The 22,337-nt window shown below is 45.1% G+C and overlaps 3 protein-coding genes across 3 annotated transcripts in view; 2 read left to right on the forward strand and 1 right to left on the reverse strand.

Annotated features, from left to right (window-relative positions):
- Nucleotides 1–22,337, reverse strand: part of LOC132571225 (zinc finger protein 709-like) — a 1,224,940-nt gene that overhangs the window by 49,385 nt on the left and 1,153,218 nt on the right. The window lies entirely within an intron of this gene.
- Nucleotides 189–15,965, forward strand: LOC132571239 (zinc finger protein ZFP2-like). Its single transcript, XM_060237971.1, has 6 exons — nt 189–1,642; nt 1,976–2,024; nt 3,240–3,310; nt 4,275–4,401; nt 6,835–6,957; nt 13,202–15,965. Exons 1-6 carry the CDS (start codon nt 1,229–1,231, stop codon nt 14,818–14,820), a joined length of 2,403 nt encoding a protein of 800 aa, XP_060093954.1. The 5' UTR covers nt 189–1,228; the 3' UTR covers nt 14,821–15,965.
- LOC132571257 (zinc finger protein 883-like) overlaps nt 810–22,337 on the forward strand; it is a 259,231-nt gene continuing 237,703 nt past the window's right edge. The window contains exon 1 of the mRNA XM_060238006.1: nt 810–863. The gene's annotated coding sequence lies outside the window, so the exon portion shown is untranslated. The remainder of the gene's footprint in view (nt 864–22,337) is intronic.

Genomic DNA, 22,337 nt, shown 5'->3' on the forward strand with positions numbered 1-22,337 from the left:
CACCCTAAAGAGGGGGAGGGGCTCCAAACTGGGGGATCCCCTGTCCCTACCTGGTGACTGGCAACCCTACTCCCTCTCCTTTCCCAGGGTCTCCGGTTGCTCCCCAGCCTTGACCTTGGAAGGAGACTTGCAGGGAGCAGGTTCTCTCGAAGGGTTAAAATGAAGAAGTCCCCCTTCCTAGAGAGGCCTCAGAGGAGGAAGGCCGCGAGACGAGCCACAGCCTCGCCCCCCTCAACAGCTTCCAACTGAAAAGTCGCCTTGACGTTATCCAGTGACGTCACCAGCGCTTTTGCCCGGGGGAGGGGGGCGGAGGCAGCCTGGGAGCTGGTGCAGAATTTTTGAAAAGGCAAATAGCAGATGTGCTAAAATAAGACTGGACTTGCAAGATTTCTTTTGGACTCTGGAAAGCCTGCTGTCTGAAACTGCTGTGAGTCTCTCAGGGGCTCACTCAGGCATGTGCTATGGACCAACAGGGCCGCCCTCTGCACATGGGCAGAGTTGGGAGCGGGTGCAGGTTTTTAAGAAGGCAAATAGAGAAGTCTTAAGATCCTCTTTCTCTTGCAAGGTTTCACTTGGACTCTGGAGAACTTCCCCCTTGCAACTCTGCTGTTCTCTCAGGGTTCTGCTGAAGACCAACAGAGCTGCCCGCTGCACATGGGCAGAATTGCCTCTGCAGGAGGTCCCAGATCCTGCCTTTAACTTCATAGAAGGACCTGACAAGGGAGGAAGGTGATCTCTTGGTCCAGGTGGAGACTGGAGAGGAAGGGGGGATGAGTGGAGATCTGGACCCCACAGATCTGGAATCGAGGAGAGGCCTTGATGCCCTGGAGGCTGGGAGCAGAAGGGAGCTGTGGGGAGAAACAGTGCAGAAGAGTCTGGCAGTTGACGTCCTCCCTGCTGATGTATAGCAATTGCCCAGTGGCATCAGCGTGGTTGCCTGGAGGTGAGACGAGGAAGCCTGGAGGCTACAGCAGCTTTTTTAAAGAGACAGATAAGTCTGTTTTTAAGATTTCCTTTTAGCTCTGAAGAGCCTCCCCTCTGCAACTCTGGTTGCTCTCTTAGGCACTCACTCAGGACTCTGCGGCAGACCCAACACGGCTGCCCTCTGCACATGGGCAGAGCCAGCTCTGCAGGACGTCACTTCTCTGTCCCTTGATGTTATAGAAAGACCTGGCAGAGGGAGGTGATCCCTTGGTCCAGGTGGAGACGGTTTGGAGAGGAAGGGAGGATGAGCAGAGATCTGGATCCAGTAGATCCGGGATCAAGGAGAGGCCCCGATGCCGTGGAGACTGGGAGCAGAAAGGATCTGTGCGGAGAAACAGTGCAAAAGAGCCCAGGAGACAGTATCCTCCTTCCAGATGTGCACCGACAGCAATTCAGGCACTTCTGCTACGAGGATGCCCAAGGGCCCCGAGAGGTCTGCAGCCGACTCCACCACCTTTGCTGCCAGTGGCTGAAGCCAGAGAGGCACAGCAAGAAGGAGATGCTGGACCTTGTGATCTTGGAGCAGTTCCTGGCTGTCCTGCCCCCAGAGATGGAGAGCTGGGTGAGGGAATGCGGGCCGGAGACCAGTTCCCAGGCAGTGGCCCTGGCAGAAGGCTTCTTCCTCAGCCAGGCAGAGGGAAAGAATCAGGACCAGCAGGTGAGAGCAGCACAGGATATGGTCAAGGATATGTCCTCAAAATAGTAGCCCAAGATATATATGTCTGGGGCAGTGTTGCTCTGTATTCTTGGTGCTTGCGGGGCAACAGTCAGAGGGTTTCTGGAGTTCTGGCCCCACTGGTGGAACTTGGGATGGCCCTGAGTTTTGGCCATGGTGTGACACAGAGTGTTGGACTGCGTGGGCTACTGGCCTGATCCAGTATGGCTGCCCTACTTTCCTTTGTATGACAACTTTTTGGAAATTCTCCCCTGTTTGTTTCCTGTTTCTTGTCTGATCAGTGTCATTTTTGTGGGGTCTCTACTTTTGTTTTAGGTACAGGAAAAGATCACGCAGGTGTGTTACCCTGGAGCAACCTTTCCAGGTAAGGTCTAAAATTGTGTCTTTCCCTGTGGATGTCCTCCTTAAGTCTAGGTTGGCTACTTTTATGCTCCTTTCTCCTCAAGATGTGTGGAAAAGATGCTCCACTCCAGCTTCTCCACTGAAAACATTTCTTGCCAGTCAAAGGAATTCTGGGTCTGAACCACCATCTTGAGTAATGCCCCTGAGCCAATATACAGAGGATATATTTCTTCCAGTGTTCAAGAAACAGAAATGGAAAGGACAGAATGTCTTCCAAGTACTGTTTCATCTTTCTCCATAAATGGTTATGATGTTTTTAACTTCTTGTGGGCAGTGCTCTAAGGTGAACAGATTCCTTTTTTTTTTAACTGTATTTGTTACTTCTGATTTTTTTGGCCTTAATTTTTAGGTGTTGCTGTTTAAATGCACACTACACTGTGTTATTATGAACAACAATATGCTTACTCTTAAATTTTCTGGTAATTTACTCTTGGCAGAACTTAATATGTTGTGGCTGTTTTGTATGGCCCTTTGCACTAAGTTTTTCATCGAATCATAGAGTTGGAAGGGGCCATACAAACCACCTAGTCCAACCCCCTGCTTCATGCAGGATCAGCCTAAAGCATCTCTGACAAATAATTATCCAGCTGCTTTTTGAAGACTGCCAATGAAGGGGAGTTTTCTTAACTCTTTGTAGACTGCTTCAGCAAGGAGGGCAGAATATAAATGGAATGAAATTATATATATTTTTAAAAGAATCTAGGACATTTTTTTAGGTAGTATTATATTGGTTGTACTTTTTCTACATTTTTAAACCCAGAGATTACGTGTTGATTGATAGTTTAATTGATGTAGGCTTTTGAGATTTCTTAATTTTTTTTAAAAAAAAAGTTACAATAATGTCTCTCTATTCTGTATTTCTGTCCAACCAATATTTCTTTGTACTTGTATTGACTTTTAGGTAATGATTCTTACTGTCAACGTGCCCTCTAAGCTGCAGAGTTTTGTGAACAAAAATTCTACTTTGTGAGCTACTGGCATTAAAGTTGTGAGCTACTGCATGAATTAGTGTGCTCTGGGGTCATCCTTCCTGAGCTAAGTCAAAAATGTGTGAGCTGGAGGCTACATATCTGTGAGCTAGCTCATACTAACTCAGCTTAGAGGGAACGCTGCTTACTCTTATATTTTTTGCACTTTTAATACAATGAATCTATATATATTAAAAAAAATTTCACAGGTGGTGCACTAAAACCAATATATTCTTCGCCATCTCTTTGTGACAAAACAGCATCTGTGAAGCCAGAGCAGGTAAGGGTGGAATTGCAGATCATGCCCCTGGGTGCCTCCCCCTAACCCCTCCCTAGACCTGAGAGATTATTCCTCTTTCCTTTCACTGCTGTCCTGCTCAGCAGAAAAGGAAGGTACCTCATAAAGGTTCGAATGCTACAATATATAACTACGGTCCTTTTGGACTGCCCGTAGAACAGGGGTGTCAAACATGCAGTTCAGGGGCCAAATCAGGCCCCTGAAGGGCTCCTATCAGGCCCTCGAGCAACTGGCTGTCATCTGCTTCCTTCTCCCTATAGCTTGCTTCCTTCTGCATAATAGCTTGCTTTGCAAGGCTTGCTCAATTGCACAGGAGTTACAGAACAAAACCTCTATTATCTCCATTGGCTGAGGTTCCTCCTTTGGGAAGGAATAGCTTGCTTTGCCGGGCACAGCAGAGCTACTGAGCCAAGCCTCTCTTCCTTCTATTGACTGAGGCTCCCCCCTGCCCAAGTCCTTGGGGAAGGAAGGAAAGAGCCAGAGCTTCCTTTGCCCAGTTCCCTGGATCCCATGGGAGAAATAAAAACAAAGCACCTTTAAGACCAATGAGTGCATTTTAAGTTTTTAAAAATATATATATTGTGTTTCTTTGTACTTGTATTGACTTTTAGGTAATGATTCTTACTGTCAACGTGCACTCTAAGCTGCAGAGTTTTGTGAACAAAAATTCTACTTTGTGAGCTACTGGCATTAAAGTTGTGAGCTATATTGTGTTTGTCTGTGTTCTTTATAAAATTTATATCTCTGTTACCTGATCTTAAATAGGTACACACATGGTCCGGCCCGACATGGCTTGGCCCAACCAGACATGGCCCAGTCCAACAACGTTTCTTTTATGTCAGATCTGGCCCTCATAACAAATGAGTTTGACACCCCTGCCTTAGAAGGAACGAAGGGCTACATTAGCGTGAGGAGAGAGGGCTACTTTTTTTTAATCTTTTTTCAGGGTGTGTTGACCTTTGAGGAGGTGTCTGTACATTTCACTGAGGAGGAGTGGGCTCTGCTCAGTTGGGACCAAAGAATCCTTCACCAGGAAGTCATGGAGGACAATTGTGAGAATGTGGCTTCTCTGGGTAAGGCTCCCGTGTCTCACAAGTGCTGAAGGGAGAAATGGCTCTTTCCAAAAAGGACTGTGATAGATCTCATAAGAACATAAGAGAAGCCATGTTGGATTAGGCCAATGGCCCATCCAGTCCAACACTCTGTGTCACACAGTGGCCAAAAAAGCCAAGTGACATCTGGAGGTCCACCAGTGGGCTAGAAGCCCTTCCACTGTGCCCCCCCCCACAAGCACAAGAATACAGAGCATCACTGCCCCAGACAGAGAGTTCCAACTATAAGCTGTGGCTAATAGCCACTGATGGACCTCTGCTTCATATGTTTATCCAGTCCTCTCGTGAAGCTGGCTATGCTTGTAGCCACCACCACCTCCTGTGGCAGTGAATTCCGCATGTTAATCACCCTTTTGGTGAAGTACTTCCTTCTATCAGTTCTAACCTGACTGCTCAGCAATTTCATTGAATGCCAAGAGTTCTTGTATTGTGAGAAAGGGAGAAAAGTACTTCTATCTCTACTTTCTCCATCCTATGCTTAATCTTGTAAACCTCTATCATGTCACCCCTCAGTTGATGTTTCTTCAAGCTTAAGAGCCCCAAGTCTCTCTTCTCATTAGGAGAGTGGAATGGATCAAGTTCACATGCTGGAAAGGGAGAGACTTCTGCATGGTAGTGAACTCCTCAAGTATAACTTTTTAAGCTAACAGGAGAGTTTGTAAACTAAGAAAAAAAAATCTTCTGAGGATTGAACAGATTAATGGTAATGGAAAGATAAGGGTCAGACAGCCAAAAAGGAGGTTGTTCAACTGGGGCTCTTCATGGGCTGTTCCGAGCCCCTTCAAGAAAGGGTGAGATAGAAACATAACCTGCATAGACACAGGAATCAGATAAAGAATAGCCTGCATTGACAGAGGAATCTGAAACATTTCTTTAAAAAGATTAGGCATTATTAATAAGAGTTTGGGGGATTCATACCCAAAGGGTGATTAGCATGTGGAATTCACTGCCACAGGAGGTGGCGGCGGCCACAAGCATAGCCACCTTCAAGAGGGGGTTAGATAAAAATATGGAGCAGATGTCCATCAGTGGCTATCAGTAGCCACAGTGTGTGTGTGTGTGTGTGTGTGTGTGTATATATATAATTTTTTTTTGCCCACTGTGTGACACAGAGTGTTGGACTGGATGGGCCATTGGCCTGATCTAACATGGCTTCTCTTATGTTCTTATGTTATCCTTTCCTGGCAAGATTGTAGTGACCCTTTAAAAGGGGAGCAGCTCTTTATCAGAGCCACATTAGGTGATGTCCAACAGCAATACTGGATCTTGTGTGCTTTAGAGGGTGATTAAGATACTGTATCCTAGTGGGTCTGTCTTCTTCTCTTTAGGCCACTGTTAGGATCAGCATACAGATCCTACTGGCTCCAAGCAATAGCGCCCTCCCCTCCCATTGCATACATGTTTCAGGGGTTTAAAAATTAGGCATTCCTTCTTTTTGCAATTAAAAGAGGGAGGGATGGTGGCTCAGTGGTAGTGTCAAGCATGCGGTTTCATGAGGTTTGATACAAAACTACATTTATTGATAGACCGATACTTTCAGTGTAACAGATTCTTGAGAGTGATGCTAAAGATACATTGATACAATACTTTTAAGGCATACTTCAAAAGGATTCCAAAAGGTGGGGGCGAGGGATGCGCTCTCATGTATAAACGTCTACATAAATGTCTACATTCTCATAGCGTTATAAGGACTCCGTCCTTGCTTTCCCCAGATGTGCCACACTCCCTAACAGGAATGTATGGGAAGGTGCTGATCACTCTTTCTCAAGTTAGTTTCGTTTCTCTCTACTTCTACTTTGCAAGCAATAAAGTAAGAAGGGGGAGGGGGAAAGAATAACAGAGTTAATAGTCCTTGGTCCTCCATGATATTTCCCAGGCCAGCTTTATGGTGGACCCTAAAACAATCAATTACCAATAGAATTCTACCATGCTTGACAGGTAGAACATCTGCTTGGTAAGCAGAAGGTCCCAGGTTCAGTCCCTGGCATCTCCAACTAAAAAGGGTCCAGGCAAGTAGGTGTGAAAAACCTCGAGACCCTGGAGAGCTGCTGCCAGTCTGAGTAGACAATACTGACTTTGATGGACCAAGGGTCTCATTCAGTATAAGGCAGCTTCATATGTTTATGTTCAAGAGGTTGGGATTGATATGGACTTCAGGTGTGGAATTCTAGCAAGAGCTCCTTTGCATATTAGGCCACACCTCCCTGATGAAGCCAATCCTCCAAGAGCTTCCAAGGCTCTTTTTTGTAAGCTCTTGGAGGATTGGCTACATCAGGGGTGTGTGGCCTAATATGCAAAGGAGCTCCTGTTAGAATTCCACCCCTGGCTTAAACTCTGAATGTTTCTTAGAGCTGGAATGTGTGAATGTAACTGGTCTGTTTCTTTCCCCCAAAGAAAGACTTCTTCTTCCCAATCCCGATTCCAAATCTACAGCAGAAGAAACAGGAAACCAGCTTTTTGAAGACCCAGAAGCAAGAAAGGAATCAACAGATCTGCATCCTTTTGTGTTGGAAGAGGGTAGGACTTCTTTTGGAATGATTTTTACCTACTGGAAAATGGAATGATGCCACCTGGGTTTTTTGGCCACTATGTGACACAGAATGTTGGACTGGATGGGCCATTGGCCTGATCCAACATGGCTTCTCTTATGTTCTTATGGAATGATTTCTCAAGAGTTTTCTCAAATGTGAAAAAGAAACTTAAACAGGGATGAAATGGCTGGCTTGGAGGAAAATGTTCATTCAGTACTCCACTTTATTCAACATGGATTTATTTATATAGTGGCTCTCTAGATATATTTGTTTAAAGCAGCTCAGAAAAATCAACAATGCCATAAAACAGTGCGTATAACATAAATAGTTAACATTGAGAAGCCAGGGGGCACATGAGCTACATAGAGTATCCATGAGTAAAAAATATTCAGTGAACAGTTCCAGGGGTCAACTTGTAGAAAAATAAGTGGTGGAGCTCATTAGCATAACTCATTAGCATATGCTGCCCCCCACCAGCCTAAAGCAACCCAATGCAAGAAAGGAGTGCCCCCGGCAAGCAAGGCCTGCCTAGGCTGGCTAGAGATCCAACCAGCCCAAGCAGGCCTCACTCACCTGGGACTCTCCTTGGCTGTCCCCGCCACACACAGTCAAAAGGTCAGCAAGTCACCAGCTGCCCAAAATCATATAGGAAGTGGAGAAAGGGTGGCGCTGGCTTCTCCAGGGGTTAATGAGGGCTGCTGGGGGTGTGGCAAAGCTCCTGGTGGCTGGCTGACTGCCCACTCTCCTAATTCAGGGATTGTTATGCAGCTGCACCTACTAGTCAATGGACAAGGTAAGTAGGTGGGGAGGAGGAGGGGGAGCCCTCAGAAAGGTTCAGGAGCTGTGCTCCTGTGAGCTCATGCTGAATTCAAGGCCTGAACAGTTCTCAAAAGAACACATGAACACATGCTGAATCAGACCCTTAGTCCCTCAAAGTCAGTATTGTCTATTCAGACGTATAGTGGCTTTCCATGGTCTCAGGCTATCTTTCACATCACTTCCTACTTGGTCTTTTAAAAAAAACCAACTAGAGATGCTTGGGATTGAACCTGAGACCTTCTGCATGCCAGGCAGATCCCCTGCCAGTGAACCACAGCCCCTTCTAAAGAAGCAGACAACAGAACAGCTAAAAAGATAATATCCTCTCTAACTTAAAGCTCAAAGCCCAGCTGAAAAGCCAGGTTTTGGCCTAGTGCTTCAAAGATAAGAACATAATAAGAGCCTGGCTGGATCAAGTGAATGGTTCATCTAGCTCAGCATCCTGTCTCAGTGACCAACTAGTTCCTCTGGAGCAGGGTGGCCAAACTGTAGCTTGGGAGCCACATGTGGCTCTTTCACACACATTGTGCGGCTCTTGAAGCTCCCTCCCACCCCACTGGCCAGCTTCCTTCCTTCCGTCCCTCCTTCCCCCAAACATCTGACATTCATGTCTGGCGACTCTCAAACATCTGACATTTATTCTATGTGACTCTTACGTTAAGTGGGAATTCCACCGGTCCAGGGGATTTGCCTGTTTTAAGTTCAGTCAAGAATTTCATCAATTTCAACTGGAGGCTAATTCGGAACTACATCTAATAAGGAATTTTCCCCATCTGTTGGAATGGGTGCAGGGTCGGCAAAGATCGTGTTGTAATAGTTGACCCAGGTTTCAGAGGTGATATTTTGGATGGGACTATCTATTGTAATTACATGCATTAACTGCTTGCCAAAATGATCTATTATTGTTGAATTTTAAGGCTAAAAATACAGTATCCCACTTCTTTTGGTAGAATAATTTTTTTTTATTTTGTGCCAGCTCTAAATAGAGCTTTTTCTGCGAATAAAAGTTGGTGAGTTTTCCCTGGTTATTAGTGGAGGGGAAATCTTAGTAGGCTGCTCTTAAAGCTCTCTTAGTCTGCCTGCACTCATGGTCAAACCAAGATTGGCTTTTGTGAAATGCTGGCAAAATCAGCTTAGCTGGAGTACCTGTTAGATCAATTATTAGGTCATAGAGGCGAATAGAATCATTTGGAGAGATTGCAGTCTTTAATGATATTTTCAAATCAATTGCAGTAATGGAGTCAAGAAGAGCAGCTGCATTCTCCTCCTCTGTAGGAAGCCATTTAATTTTCCTCAACATAAAATCGGGGTTAGCTTGTGAAATAATACAGCTATTCAGGCCTGGATTTGATGTGCATATTAAGGAAGAAGATGATGATATTGGATTTATATCCCGCCCTCCACTCTGAAGGGTCTCAGAGCGGCTCACAATCTCCTTTACCTTCCTCCCCCACAACAGACACCCTGTGAGGTGGGTGGGGCTGAGAGGACTCTCACAGCAGCTGCCCTTTCAAGGACAACCTCTGCCAGAGCTATGACTGACCCAAGGCCATGCTAGCAGGGGCAAGTGGAGGAGTGGGGAATCAAACCTGGTTCTCCCAGATAAGAGCCCGCTCACTTAACCACTACACCAAACTGGCTCTCCAAAGGAAAGTTCCAAGGGTAAATGGTCATTTTCAGTTCTTGAGCTTTTTGGATGAATTTTAATCACTGGAAGTGTATGTTGCAATGTATCTTTTAATACTGTTATACCATTAAAGGTATTTTGATTTGATTTGATTTGATCTTATGTTAAGCAAATTTGACCACCCCTGCTCTGGAGGGCCAATAAACAGGGCATTGAGACTGACTCCTTTCCCTGATGTTGTTGTCTGGCTCTGGGATGTGGAGGTTCCCTTCAGGCACCATGACAAACTTCTTCTCCATGAATCTATCTAATCCTCTTTTAAAGATGTTTATGTTTGTGGCCATCACCACATCCTTTAGCAGCAAATTACACGTTTTAATCACTCTCTGTATGATAGCACAGTAGGCTCCAGGCATGCTTTAGAAGGGCCGCACACAAAAATGCCCAACCTCTGGTGACCCCTACCATTACCTGTAAGGGAACAGAGAGCGGGGTTTGGGAGACAGATCATCGAGAGGACAACGCTATGGCAGAAGGCAGACCCTCAAGTACTTCGGCCCCATTTAGGGCACTAAAAGTTACAACCAGCACTAAGGAAGGTGCTCTAATTCAGGGGTCCCCAATCCCCGGTCTGTGGATCACTACCGGTCTGTGGCCTGTTAGCAACTGGGCCGTGAGTTGTATAATTATTTCATTATATATTACAATGTAGTAATAATAATAAGATGACGACGACATTGGATTTATATCCTGCCTTGCACTCAAACCGAAGAGCCCTGTGGCACAGAGTGTTAAAGCTGCAGTACTGTAGTTCTAAGCTCTGCTCACGACCTGAGTTCAATCCCTGGTGGAAGCTGGGTTTTCAGGTAGCCGGCTCAAGGTTGATTCAGCCTTCCATTCTTCCGACGTCAGTAAAATAAGTACCCAGCTTGCTGGGGGGGCATAAATGTAGATGACTGGGGAAGGCAATGGCAAACCATCCCGTAAAAAGTCTGCCATGAAAACATTGTGAAAGCAACGTCACCCCAGAGTCGGAAACGACTGGTGCTTGCACAGGGGACCTTTCCTTTCCTTGCACTCAAAATCTCAGACTGGCTCACAATCTCCTTTACCTTCCTCCCCCACAACAGACACCCTGTGAGGTGGGTGGGGCTGAGAGAGCTCTCCCCAGAAGCTGCCCTTTCAAGGACAACTCTGCGAGAGCTATGGCTGACCCAAGACCATTCCAGCAGCTGCAAGTGGAGGAGTGAGAAATCAAACCTGGTTCTCCCAGATAAGAGTCCTCACACTTAACTACACCAAAATAAAGTGCACAATTGTATCATCCCAAACCATCACCCTCCACCCTCCATGGTCCATGGAAAAACTGTCTTCCAGAAAACCGGTCCCTGGTGCCGAAAAGATTGGGGACTGCAATTGGTCTGTCTCTAGAGCAATAACATGTCTTCTGACAGGCGGTGGTGCTTCAGAAAAGAGGGCAATGGACCTGGGTTGTGATGAATCCAGGGCACGTGATAGGAGCTGGCCAGCCTTTCCTTTATTCATTGCTTTCTGTCACTTCTCCCCTGTCATTTTGTCCCTCTTTTAAGGAGTGGAAACAACATTTCGGAGGTTATTCCATTTCCCTGAACAATGACCCTTTGAAACGGAAAACACTTGTGGGGGAAAGTGATAAGCCCAAGACCACTCTGGTGCACTGGACAAGTGGGGAGCTCAGATTGGGACTCCATAATTTGAGTGCAAAAGCCTTCTCCTTGCTGTCTGTCCAGCAAAGCTGTTATGTGATCTGTTTGAATACAGGGAAGAGGTCCTGCAAATGTCAGAGGTCCTCTAGTCCAGCCTCCAATTTTTCCGAGTGGCCAAGTAGAGCCCCTAAAAGGTTTGACAGGCAGAGGAGGAGCCCAATCCTACCCCTGGGATTGACCTGCTGGCAACCTTCTGAGAAATACCTTCTCTGAAATGGAGGTTCCACTGAGTCTCCCTTGCCTCTGATGGAACTACCCTCCAGGGAAGAATCAGAAGCTGATTAGTATGTGACAGGATTTGTCTCCCTTTTCAGTAATTTCCATCCAGGCAGGACTATACGTGCTCTTTATTTTAGTGTATTCTTATAATTATTTAAAGTTCTATACTGCCTTCTTTGGAAGCGGGCTCAGGGCGGATCGCTACATAAAAACAGGAACAAATAGAATAAATATAAATAATTTAACAATTTAATAAATAACAATTTCTAAATAACAATTTGTCTCCCTTTTCAGTAATTTCCATCCAAGAAGGGCTATACATATATATTTATTTTATTTTATTTATTTATTTTTGTGGGCTTCCGTTCCGCCTTCTCCCGTAACCAGGCTCAAGGCGGATCACAACATATGATAGTAACAGTACAAAGCTATAAAACAGAGTTAAAATACCACATTAAAATTAAACAGTAAAAACAATAACCAATAAATAAAATGCACCATCGGCAAAAAAGGCACAGCATGTCAAGTAGCCAGTTACAAGCCCACATTTAAGTAATGGTGATAGCGCTGCGATAAGGTACAATGTTACCACAAGGGCACGATGTACCCACAAGGGAGGCCAAATGATGGAATAATAGGACACCAGCTGCCTCAAGAAATATTTATTTCTTATTTAAACTTATATTCCTCCCTCCCCACAAGTGGGCTTAGGGTGGATCGCAACATAAAAACAAGAACAAATAATATAAATAACAATTTTACATCAATAAAACAGCACAAACATTTATTTAAAACACAGGACTTCCAGCTGAAAACATTGGCCTCCCAATTTCACAGACTGAGCTACCTTAGATGTTAGGTGGTATATTTCAACAGTGCCAACAGTGTCAGAGGGGAGGGGGCTAAGGTCTTTCAGGATGCCCGACTGCCTCAATCAAAGGCCTGGCAGAAAAGCTCTGTTATTTGGAATATTGGTTGAGAGAGGCAGCTGAGAGGTGGTATGATCACCAAGTACTTGAAGGGCTGCCATCTAGAGACAATGGTGCAGAATTGTTTTCTGTTGCCCCAGAAGAGTTTCTGGCTCAGCTTTAGGAAGAACTTCCTGACAGAATGGTTCCTCAGTGGAACAGGCTTCCTCCTTGGGAGGTATTGGGCTCTCCTTCCTTGGAGGTTTTTAAACAGAGGCTAGATGGCCATCTGACAGCAATGCTGATCCTGTGAATTTAGGGGGAGGTGTTTCTGAGTTTCCTGCATGGTGCAGGGGGTTGGACTAGATGACCCTAGAGGTCCCTTCCAGCTCTATGAGTCTATGATTCTAATGTAATGCAATGAATGTTAGAATGTATGTCATTAGAATGGTAGATTGAAATGCATTTCTCTGATCTGGTGACAGAGGATACATATCAACTGCACAGCCAGTCACCCCCACCTGCTTCTGTTAGTTACAGCCATGCTTGAGTGGAGTCGAGTGGAGTCTCAGTTAATTACTCTTAGCACTTCACAATTAAGAAGGATACATATCTCTAATTTTGACTTATTTGTTTTTCTGTGTTTTCCCCCAAAATTAAATCCAAACAAATAGAGATCATGTAGGCTTAGCTTGTTATTCTTGTATGTTGTTGCTTCTGTTAAAAGATTTTCATTGTGTTAAATGTAATGTTATTCCTGAATCTGATAAATTCATTATGTTGTATGATAATTTACTGCTCACCTTCTGCCTATATATATGGACTGGTACATTCCACTTCATTGTATCTAAAGAAGTGTGTGTTGGTCTTAAAGGTTGCCACTGGACTCAGACTTTGTTATCTTTATTGCAGAGGTTCCTGGTCCTCGGAATAAGTCCAGTGGAGAACTACAACAGTTCCTGTTGGAGGGAAAACAGCAGAGAAGAAACACTGGGAAAAAATGTAAGAAGGGAAATGAATCTTTTTCTTCTCAGAGTACAGAATCCCTGGTATTTGATACACACTGGAAAATCAACACAGGGGAGAAACCATATAAATGCTTAGACTGTGGAAAGAGCTTTGCTTTGAAGGGAGACCTTACTGGCCATCGACGTATCCACACAGGGGAGAAACCATATAAGTGCTTAAACTGTGGAAAGAGCTTTGCTCGGAGTGTCAACTTTACTGCCCATCGACGTATCCACACTGGGGAGAAACCATATAAATGTATGGAGTGTGGAAAGAGCTTTGCTTTGAAGGGAGACCTTACTGGCCATCAACGAATCCACACAGGTGAGAAACCATATAAATGCTTGGACTGCGGAAAAAGCTTTGCTTGGATTGTCAACTTTACTGTCCACCGACGTATCCACACTGGGGAGAAACCATATAAATGTTTACAGTGTGGAAAGAACTTTCGCCGGAGTGACAACCTTACTGTTCATCAAAGAATCCATTCAGGTGAAAAACCATATGAATGCTTGGAGTGTGGAAAAATCTTTGCTCGGAGTGACAATCTTACTGCCCATCAGCAAATCCACACTGGGGAGAAACCATATCAGTGCTTGGAGTGTGGAAAGAGCTTTTCTTCTAAAGGAGCCCTTGCTGCCCATGAACGAATCCACACAGGGGAGAAACCATTTAAGTGCTTGGAGTGTGGAATGAGCTTTGTTCGGAATGCCCATCTTACTGCCCATCGGCGAACCCACACAAGGGAGAAACCATATAAATGTCTGGATTGTGGAAAGAGCTTTGCTCGGAGTGATACACTTATTACTCATCAACTAAGCCACACATGGGATAAACCATATAAATGCTTGGCGTGTGGAAAGAGCTTTGTTCGGAGTGACAAACTTACTGCCCATCAACGAATCCACACAGGGGAGAAACCATATAAATGCTTGGAATGTGGAAAGAGTTTTACTCAGAATAAAAACCTTTCTACACATCAACGAATCCACACAGGGGAGAAACCATATAAATGCTCAGACTGTGGAAAGAGCTTTGCTCAAAGTTCACACCTTACAGCCCATCAACGAATACACACAGGGGACAAACTTTATAAATGCGTTGAATGTGGAAAGAGTTTTGCTTTGAAGCGAACCCTCATTGGTCATCAACAAACCCACACAGGCGAGAAACCATATAAATGCTTGGAGTGTGGAAAGAGCTTTCATCGAAGTGACAACCTTACCGTCCATCAACGAATCCATTCAGGGGAGAAACCATATAAATGCCTGGAGTGTGGAAAGAGCTTTGCTCGGAGTGACAACCTTACTGCCCATCATCAAATCCACACAGGCGAGAAACTATACGAATGCCTTGAATGTGGAAGGAGCTTTGGTCGGCGTGCCCATCTTACTGCCCATTGGCATATGCACACCGGTGAGAAGCCATTTAAATGCTTGAACTGTGGAAAGAGCTTTGCTAGGAGCGATGTACTTATTGCTCATCAACGAATCCATACAGGAGAGAAACCATATAAATGTTAGGGGTGTGGAAGGAGCTCCTTGGAAGGAAGACCTTAAAGCTATCAACAGTTCCATATAGGAGAGAAACTATATAAATGCTTGGAGTGGAAGGCGGATTACTTGGAAGGGAGGCCTTGTGGGCCATCAACAAAGCCATACAGGGAAGACAGATATATGCCTGGTATGTTGAAAGAGCTTTGCTTAAAATTGTACTCTGGCTGCTGATCAACACATACACACTGAGGAGAAACTATATAAACGTTTGGAGTGTGGAAAAACCTTTGTTCAGAAGAAACATCTTGTGAAACGCCAAAGAATCCACACGATAGAAATGATACAAATGCTTGGGGTGGAACATAGGGAGGGGGACGATTGCAGAAGGGTCAGACTGCCATGGACTTTCATGCCATGCAGTCACCAACCGCAGAGGCTGTTTCTTCCAGGGGAACTGGTCCCTGTAGCATGGAGAAAGAGCATTTCAGGAGCTCTCCAGGCTCCACCAGGAGGATGGCAACCCCAGGCTGAGCCGTTACCGCTTTCCAAACTCACATTAAATATTGTGAGGGGGCACTCCTCTAGTTTCAAATAAACTCTTCCACCTATAACTTTCTTGGGAGTTGCCACCCCAAGTATATACATCCAAGATCAGCTTGCCATTATTTTGAGTTTTGTGTGCACTCTTTTCCCAAATTCCAGCCTGCTTCCCCCTCACCTCATCCCTGTGATCTTTCTGGGAGCTTCATTCTTTCCCCATTTTCTTCCAAGGCTCGGAATCTCCTTATATTGGTTTCCATCTGTGGGCATACTCCAATATACCTATTCAGTAGGAAATTATTACTTGATTTAGAGTACTGATATGCCTCTACTTCAGAAGGCTATACGGGAAACCTCACAATTAAAATAATAAAAGCCAATAAGAAATTAAACAGCTAAAACAAATGGAGTCCCTTAGATAGGAGCCAGGGGTGGGGGGGGATATGGGGCCTTAATGAATACACACATATGATATGTGTGTATTCATTAAGGCCCCAAGAAGGCCTAGAAAGAGAGGGTAGTCTGTGGTTATTGTTCAGTTTGCACTCCGGTCTCTGTAAATGTGGTTTTGTTTCTTTGTCCTGGGAGTGAGCCCTGTTGAATAAACTTGTATAGGTTGTTGAGTAGACCAACTTTGGGTGGTTTTCTTTGTTTTATATTGTGCTATCAGGAAACTCAATAGGGATCCAACACGTCTTTAAATCCTGCTGAACAGACTGTACGATCTTTCATGCTTCTAAATGAAGTGTATAACATATAAAATTGTTTTTGGTTACCACCACATACTTTATTTATTTATTAGCGTTACATCCCGCCTTCCCCATCGAAGCAGGCTCAGGGCAGCTTACATATTTTAAAAAGTTACATAAAACCAATTAAAACAGAAACAGACGTAATATATTAAAAACATGAAGAGCCCCGTGGCGCAGAGTGGTAAGCTGCAATATTGCAGTCCAAGCTCTGTTCACAACCTGAGTTTGATCCTGGCGGAAGCTGGGTTCAGGTAGCTGGCTCCAGGTTGACTCAGCCTTCCATCCTTCCAAGGTCGATAAAAGGAGTAGCCAGCTTGCTGTGGGGAAAGCGTAGATGACTGGGGAAGGCAATGGCAAACCACCCCATAAAAAGTCTGCCATGAAAACGTCATGATGCCATGTCACCCCAGAGTCAGAAACGACTTGCTTGCACAGGGGACTGTCTTTACCTTTTATTACAGGTGCTATAACAATCTGACAATGGTAGTGTATTTAATTATGGTGAATAGCTGCCTATCCATTCTGTATCTAATCTCATCGGCAGCTGTTACATCCAAGTGTTCCGTAAAAAAATCCTAGGGTCAGGCCTGTGCTTCAGTGTGGTTCAGATAACTTCATACATGTTGCAATCTCCGATCTTCGCTATCAAAGGTTTGGCAGAAGAGCACAGTCTTGCAGGCCCTGCAAAATTGAGAAATTTGCACTGCAAAGATCAGCTTGGCCTTTTCTCCTGTTTTGTTCACCCTCTCCCACTAATTCCGGTCTCCTTTCCCACCCCATATCCCTCTGTGATTCTTCCTGGCACTTCACTTATCTGCCTTTTCCTTCCATCGGTGAGAATCTCCAGGTCACTTTTAGTTATCTGTAATCATACACCAGTTTGGTGTAGTGGTTAAGTGTGCGGAATCTTATCTGGGAGAACTGGGTTTGATTCCCCATTACTCCACTTGCAGCTGCTGGAATGGCCTTTGGTCAGCTATAGCTCTTGTAGGAGTTGTCCTTGAAAGGGCAGCTGCTGTAAGACTCTCTCAGGCCCACCTACTTCACAGGGTGTCTGTTGTGGCGGGGGGTGGGGGGGGGAGTAAAAGGAGGTTGTGACAGCTCTGAGATTCAGAGTATAGGGCGGGATATAAATCCAATATCTTCCCCATTGGTTAGGAAGTCATTAACTAGTTCATTTACAGAATTAATATGCCACCTCTCCACACGCCTGCTCAAAGCAGCTCACCACTAAAGAATAAACCCAAAATAAACTGGCAATTACCAAGATCAGTCCTTAAATGGATCCCTTAGTTAAATTACTGGGTCAAAAGAAACCTCTTTCTTTAAGGCAGCAGGAGACCAAGAGAGAAAGGGAAGAATAAGAAGAAGATATTGGATTTATATCCTGCCCTCCACTCCGAAGAGTCTCAGAGCGGCTCACAATCTCCTTTATCTTCCTCCCCCACAACAGACACCCTGTGAGGTGGGTGGGGCTGGAGAGGGCTCTCACAGCAGCTGCCCTTTCAAGGACAACCTCTGCCAGAGCTATGGCTGACCCAAGGCCATGCCAGCAGGTGCAAGTGGAGGAGTGGGGAATCAAACCCGGTTCTCCCAGATAAGAGTCCGCACACTTAACCACTACACCAAACTGGCTCTCCAGAGAGAGGGTAGCCTGTTACTCTGGAGACTTGTGCCTAAAGTAGGAGAGAGACTAACTTTTTAAAACATGAGAACTGGTTTAAGAAAGGTTTTCCTATTCCTTACCACAGTGCATACGCACAGGTTTCTTTTCTTGCCCCCAGTCAAATAGACTTGCAGGCTTCTCTAAAATTACCCATACTCTGTTTATTCAAGGTAAAAACAGACTATAAATCTGCAGTCTTCTTCAATGGCATGGTTCATTCAGTCTATGGCATGATTGGAAGCCAGACTTTGGTGGAACCTGGGAGGTCATCTGACCAGACATAGACATGCTCTGCTTCCCTATGGTTGTCACATCAGCCTTTCAACTTTTAGAACGATGCACCAAGAAGTTATGGGCAGAGTCTAGAACTGGATCCACAGACCGTGAAGGCCAACTCCCTTCCATGCATATTGGGGAGGGCAGGAACACCTCTTCAGTGTTACCTCTAAGCTGAGTTAGTGTGAGCTAGCTCACAGGTTTTTTTAGCCTCCGGCTCACACATTTTTGTCTTAGCTCAGGAAAAAATGGTCCCAGAGTAAACGAATTTATTTAATGCAGTCCTAAGCTCTGTTCATGACCTGAGTTCGATCCCCGGCAGAAGCTGGGTTTTCAGGTAGCCGGCTTGAGGTCGACTCAGCCTTCCATCCTTCCGAGGTCAGTAAAATAAGTACCCAGTTTGCTGGGGAGGGAAGTGTAGATGACTGGGGAAGGCAATGGCAAACCACCCCGTAAAAAAGTCTGCTGTGAAAACGTGAAAGCGACGTCACCCCAGAGTCTGAAACGACTGGTGCACAGGGGACCTTTCCTTTTCCAGATCACTCACTCAACTTTAACGCCAGTAGCTCATGAAGTAGAATTTTTGCTCACAAGACTCCACAGCTTAGAGGGAGCATTGCTCCTCCTCTGACCCAAAAACAAGCCGCACAACTCAGGGGGGGGGGAAGTCTCCCCTTGGGGAGGGAGCAGTGGAGTGCAGAGGTCTTTCCTATCACCTGCTGCCAAATCATTTAACTGGAGATGCTGGGGATTGGACCTGGGACCTTCTGCATGCCAAGCAGATGTTCTACTGCTGAGACATGCCCTGGCCAAAGCTTCTCCACACCCTCGAGGCAATTTTATGGAATAAAATATGGTAAGCATAAAGCTCAGGCTTATGTATTAGAGGCAAGAAAGCATGGGGAATCCATGGAGATCTAGAGGTGGGGCTAGGGTTGCCAAACCCCAGGTGGGGGCAGGGGATCCTCCAGTTTGGAGGCCCTCCCCCCTCTTCAGCGTCATCAAAAGGCTGGGAGTGTAGGAGTCAAGGAGCCGTGGGAGTCAAGATACTGTGGGAGTCAAGAAACCAGACGAGATGACCGTGGGGTAAAAAAGCTGCTCTGTCGGGCCAGGAGCAGTGCTTTATTTTATATCCTTGTAAGCCAGGCGTTGGCTCAGGTAATGATTGATACCCTTTTACAACAGGGCAAAGTACAATGCACACGAAGCGGTTTCGGTTGGGGCCCTGCAGGGTACAGGCAGCACAGACAAGTCACGTGGTTTGCCAGCGTGATGTCTGATACTTGTTCCTGTACCCCTACATCTCCCCCTTTTTGTTTTTAAGCTGATGATAAGCATAATACAATGCACGCCGTTGCCATGTTTCCTTAGAACGTGTACACATTTGCAGCAAATTAGGAAGGCACTGAATACAACAACAGGCAATGATTAAAAGAACAACAATTACAATTATGGCACAAATCAATTGTCGGAGCCAAGTAGGGTCTGGGAGCAGGGAGGTTAGCCAAGCGAAAGGGTCCCAATCAGGACGGAGTGCATTATCCGCAATGAGGTTGTGCAAGTGCTTCAACTCTTCCTCGATGGTTCGGTTGAAGTCTTGAAGCCGTACCTCACAGGTTGCTGGCCCAACAATCTTGCAAAACCCTCCTTGGCGTGCCAACAGATAGTCCAGGGCAAGCCGGTGCTGCAACTGTATTTGGTGCAGACTGAAGATCTCCTTCTGTAGGTCACGAATGATGGAGGTAGTTGCATTAATGGATTGTTCTAGACGGCAGGTGAGTCCAATGATGGAAGCGCGGTTCTCCTGCGCTACTATATTAGAATAGCCGCCTAAGGTTAAAATGCCTGTGAGACTTGCAGCGGCTGCCCGCCCCGTACCCCAGAAGAGCCATAAATTGGGGTCTTTTATGATCCACCCACTACAAATGGACCCGGGGGTAAAGGTTGAAACATTTGGAAACAAGAATGGAAAAGTGACATGAAGCATGTCCCAAGTAGAATTCATGAGGGAAATATTAACATTATAAGAAGAATTACAGTTCATGTTATTACCGCCTCCCACCCAGAATCGATCACTACAATGAGTCTGATTCTTGCGACTAAGCCAATGTTTGTTCCCATCAGCAAGTCCCTTCCAATTGGGCTAACACTATTTCTGGAGCTTGAAAGGGGGTGGGCAGGAAAGACATAGAGGAAACAGACATGGGGGGTTCATATACAAGTGTAACATTAGTACCATGATGCCAAAACATATACGCAGCGTGTCGAACTCACAAATTCTGAGGAGGAGACTGAGTAACTAGTTCTGCATTGACTGGAACCAACAACAAACAATAAAAAGGTTTTGTGCTCAGAGCATGTCACAGGAAACAGCGGAGGGGGATTCTCCCCCTTTCTGTTTTTCAAGAACAGCCAGGGCAGCGTTCAAGGTACGGTTGGCACGCTCCACAATAGCTTGACCTGTGGAATTAAAGGGAATACCATAGAGATGCCGAACGTGCCAGTGGCCACAAAATTCAGCAAAGGCGGAGCAACAGGAAGCAGGGCCATTGTCTGTGTTGAGGGTGGCAGGACGACCCATAACAGCCATGGCGCGGACAAAATGAGAAATAACCCGTTTCACGTTCTCCCCTCGTTGATAAGCTTCTTATACTGGGGTTGGAAGAGGATCTTCTGCCATGGACCTATTGGGTATGTGAAAGGCCTAGGGGAGGGTGAACTAAAGAGCCTGCCCACCCCCCCTAGCACCCAATGAAATGTGTCTGTATGGTTGCCAAAAGGGAATTCTTCCTGTAACCCAGCATAGAATTGGCAACGGTGCTGTCCTGCCGGTATCACCGATGGTCCATACAGCAACAGGGGGCTTGAGGAAAAAAACCAAAAAGGAACCAAAAACATTCACACATGACAACATGGAGATGACTCCGTACCAGTGTAGGGAGCAGTGAAAGCAGATCAAAAATGCATACATTCAACCATGAAGAAAGGAGTCTTAAAAAGTTATTAGTGAAGCGTCTTCCTGTCCAGAGTATGGTGACCAGTGAGCTTTGACGTCACAAGCGTACATATGTCACGTTAGGGGCCTGCATTGGGCAGGTTTGCCTAGTACACTAAGCATTCAGGACTTCAGGAGGCTTCTTCCTTGTCAAGGGAGGAAAGTAACATACACAATACAGAAAACACAACCCAAAATATTCTTTGTTGCAACATAAAACTTAAAATAAAACATTGTGCACAATCCAGGAAAATGACCATAGTTTGGGGCGTCCCCCATATGATGAAAATAGTTCCATAAAAAAGAGACAAAAGAAAACCTGTGCTATAGCCTTGGAATATAATAAATTGTCAAAACAATATAAAAACTTCAAAAACAAAAACCGAGGCCTCAATAGAACAATGCTAGCTAGCTTTATATGATAGGTGAGCTAGATCAGAGAAATTAAAAACCTGGACATAAGTGAGGTGATCAGGTCCCACTAAATCCAGTGTTTCTCTGGGCTAGGTCAGCTAAAACGATCTTGGCATGGGGGTCTCACATGTGAGCATAGATTTCAACAAAAACTTAACAAAACAAGGATTCTGAAAAGGAACATAATGGTTACACATACATAAAACAATTCTTAACAGGACTATCAACAACCTTTAGAACTACTGAGCATGCATTAGACTTGATTTGCAGGTCCAGATTCCCTGCACATCTATATTGAAAGAAAAGATGAGCAAACTTAACAAAACGGTTACAACATCCTAGAAAGCAAATCATGGTTAATTCCTTGATAGACACACTAAAACAATGCATAAAAAGAGAAAAGATGTGTCAAGGCATCTGTAGGACCAAGATTAAAATGCTGAGTTGTTGCAAGGACAAGTCAAAAGAAAGACTAGAAGCACGAAAGCATATCCCTTTAAGAAGAGACCTTTTATGGAGTAAAAGGTAGAACTAGGATGATGGCACAATGCTCCAGGTTTAAGGCTTGTGCCAGAGAATGAGTTTCCTCTGTGCATACACAGAGTGCAAAGAATGTGTTGCTGGAAGGCAACATGCTGTCAGAAATACCAAGGAGACCAAAAGTGGAGCATAAGACAACAAGACTTAAATTGAAGGGCCTTTATTGAGGCAAAAATAACACAAAAGGACATTTAGTAGCAAGAAGAAAATCATGATCAGAAATGAACCCTGAGGGATCTACATTAAGAATCTAACAGGTTATGGCTCATTTCCTTGAGAACATGGAAAATAGAAAAGGGTGTTCACTCAGAAAAGTCTGACTCTAACAAGATATACTGAGCCCACAAGGTGGGGTCTTTTA

The sequence above is a fragment of the Heteronotia binoei genome, chromosome 5 (genome assembly GCF_032191835.1).
Source record: "Heteronotia binoei isolate CCM8104 ecotype False Entrance Well chromosome 5, APGP_CSIRO_Hbin_v1, whole genome shotgun sequence".
In the NCBI taxonomy this organism is placed as follows: domain Eukaryota; kingdom Metazoa; phylum Chordata; class Lepidosauria; order Squamata; family Gekkonidae; genus Heteronotia; species Heteronotia binoei.

Coding starts and splice junctions, on each gene's coding strand:
- LOC132571239 (XM_060237971.1), top strand. CDS start 1,229: ATGAGCAGAGATCTGGATCCAGTAGATCCGGGATCAAGGAGAGGCCCC. Junction 1,643..1,975: donor GAAAGAATCAGGACCAGCAG/GTGAGAGCAGCA, acceptor CTTTTGTTTTAG/GTACAGGAAAAGATCACGCA. Junction 4,402..6,834: donor TGAGAATGTGGCTTCTCTGG/GTAAGGCTCCCG, acceptor TTTCCCCCAAAG/AAAGACTTCTTCTTCCCAAT.